At 35.2% G+C, this 13,148-nt stretch overlaps 1 protein-coding gene across 1 annotated transcript; it reads right to left on the reverse strand.

The window, feature by feature from the left end:
* Nucleotides 1-297: 297 nt before the first annotated feature.
* LOC110701957 (1-aminocyclopropane-1-carboxylate oxidase 4-like) lies at nt 298-2,281 on the reverse strand. The gene is made up of 4 exons (XM_021879578.1): nt 2,073-2,281; nt 1,578-1,804; nt 1,082-1,415; nt 298-873 (listed from the first exon to the last, which is right to left on the reverse strand). Exons 1-4 carry the CDS (start codon nt 2,175-2,177, stop codon nt 571-573), a joined length of 969 nt encoding a protein of 322 aa, XP_021735270.1. The 5' UTR covers nt 2,178-2,281; the 3' UTR covers nt 298-570.
* Between the last annotated feature and the right edge of the window lie 10,867 nt (nt 2,282-13,148).

Below are 13,148 nucleotides of genomic sequence, written 5' to 3' on the forward strand. Positions count from 1 at the left end.
TATAAAATATTCCAAAGTTGTGAGTAATTTGGACCAGGAGTAGTATATATAATATAAGTTAAGTAGTTTACCCGTCTCATTCTTGGATTCTGAAGTAATTCTGTAATCATGAAGCGTGTACTTATTAGGGAGTAAGCATTCAACGCGTTTCATCACAGCAAAAACCAATTTTGTAACGGGTGACTTTTATGTGATTTGAGATGGCTAATTTGTTGTATAGAATTACACCCATAAGGCCATAAGCCGTTGTATATAAGTCACATTTGTTTATATCAGAAGAGGTTGTTAGCCAAGTTGTTACAGAATACAGGACAAGATCAAGATGCCTCTTATAGAAATAATGAATTTGGTCCATTACTAAGTACAGTAATCAGGTTTTTTTTTTTCAATATTTAGTCTAAAACAATTTAAAGTACATTACATGTCAACTATTAAATCATTTTTACTAGTGAAAAAACATAGTTGAACTTGAAGACAACTTTTACATTATTATTAGCAACAATATAAAAAATTTCTTTATACTATCATATGATATGATATGATAATCTATATGTTGATTATATTGGGTTTCTAATAAGCAGCTGCAACAGGACCCAACTCCAACTTGACACCATTTTCCAATTGCTTCATAGTTTCAAACCTTGGCTCCTTAGGCTGGAATTTAAGCCCTGCATACAGCTTCATGTAGTCATCAAACACAAATTTCGGGTATATCGGTTTTTGCTCCTCTGCATCCTTCTCCACCAACGACGGTGCAGGGTAGATCACTGCATCACTCGCAGGGTTGTAGAACGAAGCAATCGACATTCTAGTCCCGTCTGTTTGCGCTACCACTCGATGCAGCACACTCTTGTATCTCCCATTAGTGATCACCTACATAAAGTAACATAATATTGTTATTGTAAGGTCTTAGTACTAAAAATATTTGTACCTGTATATAAGGGGTGACTTGTTACGTGTCTCATTTAAGACCAATTGTTACTAAAGTGTATATGATAAAGTATAAAACATATTCTTGGGTTTCAACCATTAGCTGAGTTGGTCGTTTAACGGTGTATGTACAATTTTGGTGGTGACTTACCTCGAGTTGGTCACCAAGGTTGATAACAATGGAGTGACGCATAGGTGGAACATCAATCCATTTATCGCCTTTAAGGAGTTGGAGGCCGCTAACTTTGTCATCCTGGAAGAGGAGGATGATGCCACCAGCATCGGTGTGGGCTCGGAGTCCATTGATCAAGTCGGGTTTAGGGCACGGTGGGTAGTTGCTCACCTTAGTCCCATAGTTTGGTGCACTGTTTCCATAGAACACCTTCTTAAGGTAACCTTTTTCAAGGCCTAAGTTCTCACAAAGCAAGTCCAAAAGATCTTCTGCTAGTTTTTCCAACTTCAGAGCAAATTCCTTCATAACCTTCCTGTATGTTCATAACAGTTGACCCGACAGTTATTTTCAAACATCAGATAATAGTATATGTGACTATTAATTACAGTATTAAAAAAACATTTATTTTCAAACTTGAGATAATAGTATATGTGACTATTAATGGCAGTAATGGTTTTATTGTGTCGCGTCTCACCTGTATTCATCATCGAGATCAGGGATTTCGGTGATGTTAGAAGTAGGAAGATGGCGCAGATAGAAGGTGCTTTCCCAATCCAAGTCCTTAATCTCAGTAGATACATTCTCTAGGCCTTTGCTAGCAACTAGCTCTTTGAATCTCTGTTCCATACATTTCTTGTAGTGATCTTTGCTGATCCTCTCAACAGTGTCCAAAAGATCATGCGAAATTCCATGATTCACCAGCTATATCAACAATAATAATACTCATTAATAACAAATTAATTAGCCAAAAAAATAACTTTTACATGCTTGTATGAAAAAAAAAAAAAAAAAAACTATAATGAATTAAAAAGTCGTCGATGCATTTAGTCAATTAAAGGAGTCTTTTCTCCTAGTGGCGCGGACTCACTTGTATAGTCGTGCCACTAGGTGAATCTATAAAGGTATGTTTAATTGTTTATAACTTCGTGGATAATAAGAAAAACGAATTAAAAAGACGTCTAAAATTTACCTCGAAAAAACCCCAGTTTTCACAAGCATCATGGATCTTTGCCATGGTAGCTTGTCTCTCCTCACCATTAAGATTCCCCAAATTGATAACTGGGAAATTCTCCATTGCTTAAAATTAACTCTCTTTTTTTTCTTGGTATAAGCTGAGTTTTTCTCTTATAGAATATTCTTTCTTTCTTGCTTTGCTCTTTGAGTTGTGATAAATGTGCTTTGGTCTGTCCTAAGCTATTTATAGAGGGTGGGAAAATAGGATTAAGAAAAGTAAACAAATTGAGATTTAATGAAATTTATTTAATTAAAAAAAAGTGGGACCCTGTATTTGGAGAATGTTTGGGACCTACCACATGATTTTACTAGTACATGTTTCATTAGTGATGGCTTAAGTGTGGGTCTAGATTTTTGACCAAAACAGGAGAAGAAGCATAAATGTCATATATCTTAGATTTGAGTAAGAAGTTACCTAGTATTTTCGGGATTGGAATTAGAGTAACCATAATGTTAGTCGTGGATTCCTTTTTTTTTTTTTCCTAATTATTTTATTTATTTATTTTTTAATTAAATTTAGTACTCTAAATAAATTTAATGAAAAATACAATGGAGTCGTCTTAAAAATTACATATTAAAAAAAATAATTAAAAAAACTACTCCCTACGTCCCTAATATAACGATCTATTTGACTTAATTTTAGTCCAAAAATATTCATTAACATTTGAATAATATAATAGGTATTGGAAAATATTAATATTTGAATGGGTGCATTTATAATCTACCAAAAAAAAAAAAAAAAATGAAAGTGAAACAATTAAACAAAGGGAATAATTTTCTTACAAGAGACTTTAATTATATTGAGGCTAGCTTGACCTAGTTGTGACTTGATAACTCAAAGTTTTGACGGGTATTGTGAAGATAATCCCAACTTTTTCTCTTATATTGTTGGATATATATGTGGTATTTTAAGATTAAATCTTACTCCGTATTACCTAGTTATTATTTTAGTTTATCTGAAATTATTAGCATTTAAACTATATTATTTAAATTTATTTGAACTTATTAACCCTTATTTATATTATTTGAATTTTTATGAGCTTATCAAACCTAAAATACATAAAAAGTAAGGTGTGGTGAACAAAGTCTCACTTTGTTCTATTCACCTTATTTTTACTTATATCAACGAAAATAAATTTACTTTTTCTTTGTTCTATTCATATCTTATCTTACTTAAAATTCCTTCAAAAAAATCTTTACCGAAAACAAGTTAAGATATAATATAAGCTAGATATATAAGTTCAGAAAAATAAATAATTTAGATGAGATATACAAAGTAGAAGCCCAAGTTTTCTTCACCCTATTTTAGTTAATTAACTCAATTATTTTTACTAAACTCAAATTATTTTTGTTGAACTGAAACTAATTCTACATAATTGAAAAATAAAATGAATAGAAATACACCCTTAACTTTTAAATTAATTTTGAAACATTTTACTCAATTTATTTTTCCCTTGCTAATCTTAATTTGGTGCAAAAAATACACTCTAAGAATTACTCCCTCCGTTTTTAAATACTGGCTCCACTTTTCATTTTCGGCTGTTTTTAAATACTTGCTTTATTTTCTTATTTGAAAAGTTTTACAATAATCAATTCATTTTTCTCAATTAATGAAATCAACATAAATCATATACGAGTAGTATTTTATTAATTTTATATAAATTCTCATTCAATTCTCTCAACTACTTTAGTTTTTTTACAATTTTTTATGTCTCCACCTAAAACTCCGCGCATGAGAAGTGAAGCAAGTATTTTAAAACGGAAGAAGTAGCTTTTACATTGAGGGAACAAATTAAATTGCATTCTCTTAGTCCCCTAGCTACATACTTGGTAGGTGACAAATTGTATATTTGTCGTTCTTTGTTAATCTTTCTTACATCCTTATACTAGCTAGAAGACCCCATAATATTACATTTGCTATTTGATGATACTAGATTAGTAAGAGTAGCTAGAAAGCCTAGAAGATCCCATAGTACTTGGTAGGTGACAAAGTCGTACAAAATGCGCGTTACATCAACTGATATTGTTATGAAGTTGTAAGATTACCAAACGAATCCTTAAAGAAGCTCATGATTAATGTCCATGCACGTGCGATTCTGATAATACGCTTTCAATAATTAAGTGGTTTTGCCGAAAGTAAATATAAGACTGTGGATATATTGATTCCTAGCCTAACCTAATTAATAAATCCGGCGATTCATCATTGGTATTCTTATGGATGGATACCTTTTCACATTATACATACAAGTATATTATATATATTTGTAAAAATATAAATATTATTTATTCCACATTAATGTGAATATAATTAGATCTAAATTATTAGTGACGTAATTACTAGCTCTATTGTTAATAATATAATGACATTAGTTATTTAGTTTGGCTGGAAAGATTATTCAATCATTTATATAAATGCACACATTATGTGCGTAAATGTTTTCAAAATATGTACAAGATATCCTCGTATTACCGATATTTATTTATTTTTTTTGTTTATATATATAACTCATATTACCGGTATGTGCGTAAATGTATTTATTTATTTATTTTGTTTAGATCAAATCTAGGATATAGGAGAGTAGTCATTTATCCTCAATAATATGTACAAGAGCCTTCCCCCATATATATATATATATATATATATATATATATATATATATATATATATATATATATATATATATATATTAAGAGAATAGAATTAAGAGGGATGTTTAGTTAGGAGAAGTTTAGGGCAAAAAGAAAGGTTTGCGGCCAATGAGGCGTCATCTAACACAAACCTCAAATGTGAGTGCAAGGTTGAGACTTGAGAGGGGATTGAAAGAGAATTTTGAGTCCAAAAAGCTAACTTTGAAAAAATTAATCTTACAAAGAACTTTTTGATGAGAGAGACTTGTGATGCTTGAGGATAAATAATGACGATATCCTAGATTTGATCAAATAAATATACTGTCTTTAACAAGTTTGTTCTAGCAAGTTACCCTTAGCTATATTATTGATCATTTTACACAATGAAGTGACTATTTATTAGTTAACAATGATTTACGAAACGGTTATACACAAACAACAGTGGCGGATCTAGAAAATAATAAATGGGGGTCTGTAGACACCCATTTGTGTCTCCCCAAAACCAAACCCAGTGATGAGTACCTTTCACGTCGAATCATAATCGAATGAAACGAAAGTGTGGAAAGGTCTAGTGTTGCGGAAAGTTTTAATTTCTTTTCTCTTCTCTCTGTTTTTGAAAACTTATTTTAAGAAAATAGTCAATCCAGTTTGGTTGGTCCATGATATGGGTCCAATAGTAGTGTAGTTGGATGGGGCTTGCAAAGACCTTTCCAACGGATATATTATAAGCCCAATTCCGATGAATATTGAGAAAGTTATGACCAATTTACTAAACTGGGCCCGGTTTGAGCTTTATGTACGGCCCAATGATCTAGGGGAAGGGCCTAATATGATTTATCATTCCTAATGCAATTAGGAATGGTTTTAGTTTTCTAGAATCTTCTAGAAGGTTCTTTTCATTCCTAATCCAATTAGCATTGATAAATTGACTTTTGTTGACTTTTCAGAGTTTTAATCAAAATCAAATAGCATTTTTGAGGAAATGAGATTATTTTATCCTCCAGTACGGTAAACTTATTGGATTTTCGAAAACGCGTTGGAATCAGGCTTGGCGCCTAACACCAGGCCTTAGCGTCTGGAACCAGGCCTGGCGCCTGGCGCTAGTGGTGATGCCTGGCGCCAGCTAGCCAAGGGTGGCGCCAGCTCTGTTTTCTGAGCGTCATACTCTGTTTTGTTAATTTATCTTTTTTGGCTGATTTTCTCTATAAATATCGTATTAAAAACTCTGTTTTTAGGAATCATCTACATCTATCATTCACCAATTCTCACCAATCGTTTTCAATCATTAATTCTTTAGCATTCTCTAAATCATTCATCTTTCTTACATTCAATTCTTTCTTTCTTTAAACCTTTGCTTTTTCATAAAAAATTCCGCATTCACAAGATCTAGAAACACCTAGCCATATTCGAAGTTGCCTTCGCCCTAGACGTGAAAGGTTTAATTTCTGAGGGTTTGGCCCCAAATCTCTATTTCAATTATTTAATTTGATTGTTTGTTTATTATTTTCCTTGAAGTTACTAACGCGTGTATTTTGTTATTAGAAAGAGGTACGAGGCATCAAAGTAAATACTTTAATTGATTAATCGATGTTATGATGTAGAAATTATGTTTACATTGTTATTATGATATTCCTAGTATCATGTCTAGGGTAATTTTAATATTAAATATGATTGTTATGATGCTTTCTATTCTCTTTCTAATATTTATGATTGTTAGTATCATGTTAGGGTTAAAGATTTGATTTTTATCGCTTAGTGACATGCTAGGGTTTGTTATTAATCTTGTTAGTATCATGCCTAGGATCTTGCTATTTTTATTATGCTTTAAAATTAATATGAATATGATCATGAATATTATTATTGTTATAATTTATGATTATTACTTTTATGATTATAATTTTATTGTCATGATATTATTTATTATGTTGCTTTATTATTTATTATTTATTGCTTGATCACACCTTTATGCATGTTTAAAGGGAATTGGTACTTGTAATCACGCTTAATAAGATAATTAATAATCATCTAAGGCTTAATTTGATTATAATTCAAGTGATCGCCAATAATAGTTTATTTGTGCATTAAATTCAACCAACGTAGATTAAACATGTTTAGGGTTAATCCTATTGATTGTATGTTAATTAAAAAGCGCACATGAATACGATCAGAATAAAGTAAAGGCCTATTATTAGGGCAGGTTCAATCTCTTTTAGGTTGGATTTGTACCTTCATCCCCGAACCCTTATTTGGTTCATGACCTTATGGAGTTGACGATCTCTTGGATCGTTAAGGGGTGTAACCTTCACCTCGTGAACGGTTTACAAGTTCCTTAAAAAACTTGTTGGCGACTCTTTTGCTCTATCTTCTTCCCTTTTGGACGCCACCGTACTTTAGTGTATGATCACAGTGGGGTTCAAACTAGTGGGATTTTAAAGGCTTGAAATTATTCCCTACAGTATTTGGCGACTCCACTGGGGAGGATTTCTATTTTAATTCTTGAATTTGTTTCGGCAATGATTTAGAATGAGTGGATGAGACTCGAAAAGTTCTAAGTATTTCATGTTCGTAATTTTGATTAACATTATTGTCATATGCATAAAAAAGATCTCATTGGAAAGACCATCCGTAATGAGTTAAAAACATAGGATTTTACACGTAGGAAATTTGAGGAATATCTTTCACAACTAGGACTGAAATAACACCGCGCGAAACTGGAAAATTTTATCGAGCACAGAAAGCTGCTGAGGCATGTGGGAAGTAGTGTCAGGGGCCAGATCTTGGCGCCAGACTTTAAGCCGTAGCGCCAAACGCCAGTATTGGCGCCAGGCGCTACAGTTAAAAGCTGGCGCCAGTCTCTGATTGTTGGCGCCAATTTCCCCCAATACCGAGCCAGAAATATGCGTTCTAATTTCGACCGGTTTTCGTATTGTTTGCTCGATCCTACATCCTGATTGAATTTTTTCTCACTTTTCTGAAACCCATATGTGTTCTACATATGGACATAACCCTCTGGAAATTCATGCTCCATCTACCTGATTGAACGCTCCGTGCAACAAAGGGTACATCCGAGATGTTGAATTCACCAAACCATGGAAGCGAGTTTTTTCTAAAACTCGCGGTGTCCCATCCACTCGCGCCAACCCTTCACGGTTAGGCTTCCGCGCGGTGCATCCGGACAATTAACCATGGACCCTCTATTGACTAAACCTTATCCCGAACTTTAGAGAACTAGAGCCATAGTTAGGTTGCGAACTCATTGCATCATATTGTGCCTACTTGATTAATTGTGCATTATTTGTTGTGCATATATATTCTATGTTTCTCTTAACCGTTTGTTAACTTGTGTTGAGACTAAATAAATTAATGACTTGAAAAACTTTGCCTAATTAATTAATTAATTAATTAGAGTCAATAAAGTCTAATTTTTTTTAATCGGAATTGACCTAGTCGACTTTAGGTATACCCCAGTTGACTAATAACACCGAAAACAGTCCCAGACCGAAGCTCCAATATTGGCGCCAAGGTCTGAGCTGTAACGCCACACTATGGAGTGTAGCACCTGACAACAGCTATGTTTTCTGGCGCCAAGCTCCACAATGTGACGCCAGTCCTGTCGCTTGGTCGATAGTTTGAATTATTTGTCGAGTCATCACCTAGTGTCTAATTAACCAGTTTGCTAATTAATTCGGTTAATTTTCGTTGTCAGTAACACCTTGTCGAGTCATTAATCGAGTCTTAGTCACATAGTCTAGCCACATGGTCATGACACGAGTCTTAACGCACCATCTACACTCACTAGTCTTAGCACACACTTTGAGTACATTACCATGACCATGTCTTAGGTCCATGCGTGAGTCAGTCTTTCCGTCATTTGAGTTGGGGGTACATTCTATTCCTAATCCTTCATATCCCTCCATCTAAATCTTCTTCACATTCTATTCCAATCTTTCTTCACTTCCTCCATCCATTGCATGTTGAACAAAGTTTGAGTCAAATAATTAACAATAAGTATCCCCAAATTCCTTTTCCACAGTACTTGGTCAAGGAGAGAAGGGAGATTAATCATGGACAACCTCTTTATTCAGGTCTCGCTTTTTGATAAACCGATTCGTCAAAAGAGGAAGGCTAAGAAGATAATGGCAACTCAAGAAGAAGTCAATGATCTTAAGAACCAACTGGCTACCGTGACTGAAACACTGAAGCTTCTCGCACTAAAGGTTGATGATCCCGTGAAGCAACAACAAATGAACCTCATGCAAGAAAGTTTGAGGAAGTTATCTAATGACTATAAATTTTAGGGCATGAGTTCACAAGGGGTCTCGCTGGACAAGGAACTTCTTCCACATAAGTTTAACGCCATTGACATCCCTAAATTCAAGGCAACAGATAATCCTTATTTTCATCTAAGAGCTTTCGAAACTATAATGAACATTAAGGGCATCGATAAGAAGGTCTTCCCTTCTCTGTTCTCACTATCTCTTGAAACTGTTTGCCAACAATGGTACTTCTCCCTCGACAAGGAGAAAACCTCTACCTGGGAATTGATAGTAAACGCTTTCGTTGATAGATACAAGTGCAATATTCAAGTTGAAACCGATCATAGACAACTTGAGATGCTAAGACAAAAGGAGAATGAAGGTTTTACTTCTTTCTTTAATAAATGGAGGGAAACTTCCGCCAAGATGATTGAGGTCCCCACCGAAAAGGAGTTTGTGAGGATGTTTATCAAGAATTTTCAAGAGAAGTATTCGAAGCATTTGAAATATCAACACAATTTGAATACTTTCAAGGCCGTTTATGACATCGGAATTGAAATCGAAGACGACCTTGCAAAGAAAAAAGCTACTAACAACAGCAACCACGGTGGCTGGAAAGGAAAGAAGAGCGACAATCCTTCTTCTTCCGAAAACGCCCACTCTAGTAATAATGTTAGTACCTTTGACCATAATGGTGTCTTAGCCATGGACAATCAAGGATCTAAAAGGAAACCCAGGCGAGAATTCACACCCATTAGAATGACCTACGATGTTGCTTTCGATCGTCTCTATGATCGAGGATTAATCAAACCTATTGGCCCTACCGAGGATCCAACACTAGAAAATCGATCTTCGAGATGGAATCCAAGCTCCTATTGCAAGTATCATCGAGGGCGCGGTCATACTACTGATGAATGCTACAGGTTTCAAAACCTCATTCAAGATCTCATAGAGGCAAATAAGATCCCATTGCCTCTAGCTAGCGAGAAGACTGGATGATCTCGGAGCAAACAACACAAGACAGAGGCGAGCTTCAACGACAGGATTTCATGACCTCTTTTTCTATTTCTTTTTCATTTTTTCCTTTCCCCTATAAGTCTAGCATAGGCACCTTTTTCTTTTCCTTTAGATTAATTTTATAGTTTTTTCCTTTTCCCTTTTTTAATAAAATGAGCATTTATTTCCTTATATATGATCATTTCATTACATTGCAAAAAAAAAAAAAAAAAAAAAATAAAAGGTCCGTGTCGAATTAAGCACAAGGTATACCAATGATTTAAGGCACCTCTTGTAGCCACATCATATTTCCTTTCATCTTCCAAATTTACAATCCTTTCTTCATAAACCACTTTGAGCCTCGTCTAACGATATAACCTTCTTTTTTCAACCTACATCTACCTAACCTTGGGATGGGATGGTGTGCAACTTGTGCAATTCTAAAAAGATTGAGTGATTTCAAAAGATCAAAATTAAAATAGCAAAAGAAAGCAATAGCAAAAAATAAGCAATAATAAAAAACGAAAACAAGTGTACAAAAGGGTAAGTGTTCCAATGTATTTGATATGAAAGTATCTTCGATAAGAACACGTCTCAGATTGCGTCTCTTATCGAGTGCTCGGTACCGTGCCTGAGAAACATGAATGTCAAGTGAGTGATAGACCGCATGATCGAGATTTCCCACACTTATGAAAATAAAGATAAATGCTAATGCAAAAAGAGAGCTAAAAAAAGAGTAGAAACTCAAGCATAAAAATATAAAGATTCAAAAGCGAGGTTGCACACTTTGGGGGCTTATCTAGGGTCTTGAGCCTTTATCCCCTTCTTCTTCAAACCTTTAGCCTAACCACGTTACAATCCTTAAAGAAGACCTTTTTGAGGTATACACACTTGTGCGAGGTTCGGCTAGAGCTATGTTTGGCCTGATTCCTAACGGATACGTAGGCAACCTCACATCGAGGTGCGGCCGTAATAAACATGTATTCATATTCACATTCACACACTTAAACCATGATCATATCAAGGGATCTCCAATGCTCATCCCTTTTCACTTAGAGCTAGACTTGGGGGCTTGATCCCTATATCATTAGCTTACCTAACCTAAGAGTCACCACCATTCGACTCTTTTCAATCATATCTTTTCACACACTTAGCCCTTGCGGCCTAACTTTAGTGTCACTATCACACACATCACAGATACATGACCAAATATACTTCCCTTAGGAACCTTTTGTCATGGAATCTTAACACAACGCTGAAGCATGCCTTGTCATATCAACATCACTCATCAATCATAATCGTCATTGCATCAGGAAGTATGAAGTGCTTAGCCTCCGTGCCTAAGTTACCCAAATACTTTCATCATTGAGTCAACCATTGAGATAGCCTAGGATGAATTAATCCTTGCACCTTGAGAGATAGTATCAAATGACATTTGACTAAGCTCATTCAACATGCATCTTCAAAACTTCGCTTCTTCTTTTTCACGTCTTTCTTTTTCGGGAGAAAGTCGGTACCCTCCACAAAAATGGCGGAAATTTTTGCTTTTCTGCATTTTCAAGTCGCACAATCATAATACAATGCATACACGAGTCATGTACACATTGAGTCATGTCGTGTCATATCACTTTGATTTGAGTGTAACACATGTGTCAAACAGTTTGATTCGAGTCAACCTCGAGTCAGTCAATCACAGCGAGTCAAGTTTATACCTTGAGTCGTGTCAAGTCAATGAATCAAGCAACGCTAAACCTTAGGTCAACCCTAATATAATTAAAGAAATTGGCAAAGTTCTATAGTCAAAATAAATACAGGTGCAGCAGAATAGGGAGGACCCTACTTCAATTCTTGGCGCCAGAAATGTTTCAACAACGACAGAGCTCGAAGCCTTTCAGAAAGGTGATTTCGACCTCATGCAGCAATTTCGGGTTCCTTGGTACGCCAGTTAGCCCCTATAAGCAATTTGACATGATTGAGTAGTCGATTTGATTACAGTCTAAGTGATTGACCTGACGAAAAATTGCCTCACTTAGCTTAAGCGCCTAAACACTGGCTCATTACAATCGGTTCAAAAGCAAGCACTTAAACGACAATATTTCCAAATATGGATTGTCGCGCATTCTTATTAAACGACAAAGCTTTCCAAAAATTGGATTGTCATCCCCAACTGACAATATTCCCAAAAATGGATGTTGTGCATCTTCTTCAACGACAATTTTTCCAAGATTGGATTGTCATCTCTGGCAAAGTTTCCAAGTGTGGATTGTAGTGCTCCTTCTTTATTGGCAAGTTTTTCCAAGTTCGGATTGTCACACATTCATCGGCACGTTGGAAAGTTTTCCGAGATTGGATTGTCATACACCCAGTTCCCTATGACAAAATTTCCCAAAGGATTGTCGTAGGTCTCTATTCATCATAAATTTCGGCAAAGTTCCTCAACGTGGATTGTCATTCATTTCAGTAAGTGGAAAATTTTCCAGAAGTGGATTGTCAGTCGACTCTTTTTTGCAAATGTTCCAAGACGCGGGTTGTCAATAGTGGCAATATTTTCCCAAAAGGATTGTCGCATAGCGTTGGAAAATTTCCAAGGTGGATTGCTTTCAAGAGTTATATTCCAAGATGTGGATTGTCGATCGTAACAAAGTTCTTATGAAAGATTGTTACGAAGCATTGGAAACATTTCCCAAAAATTGGATTTTGGCAAATTTTCCGAGATACGGATTGTCGCTTCATCGTGGCAACATTTCCAAAGATGGATTGTTACGAAGCATTGAAAACTTTCCCTAAATCGGATTGTCACACATCATACAAGAGTTGTGTTGGCAACTATTCCCAAAAAAAAAAGAGGATTGTCATCACAGCAAAAGCACCGACATACTGGTTCAAAAGCAGCAAAGCGCCGATGTACTGGCATAGCAACATTAAGGATAAAAGCAGTGATCTTTTCGAAGACTATCACAGCGGAAATTGGAACATATCCAAAAGAAGCTCTTTGTTCAGAGACGAGTGAACATCGAAACAGCAAGGTGGCATTCCCTAGATTGTGGAGAGTTGTCACAAACAACTGGAGGTAATTTCGGGCGAAGTTGTCTTCGATCATATTCCCTTAGGCATGGAAGATGATCATAATGCGGATGAGGATTATTTCAAGA

This window comes from Chenopodium quinoa, unplaced genomic scaffold, assembly GCF_001683475.1.
Source record: "Chenopodium quinoa cultivar QQ74 unplaced genomic scaffold, ASM168347v1, whole genome shotgun sequence".
Taxonomy (NCBI): Eukaryota; Viridiplantae; Streptophyta; class Magnoliopsida; order Caryophyllales; family Amaranthaceae; genus Chenopodium; species Chenopodium quinoa.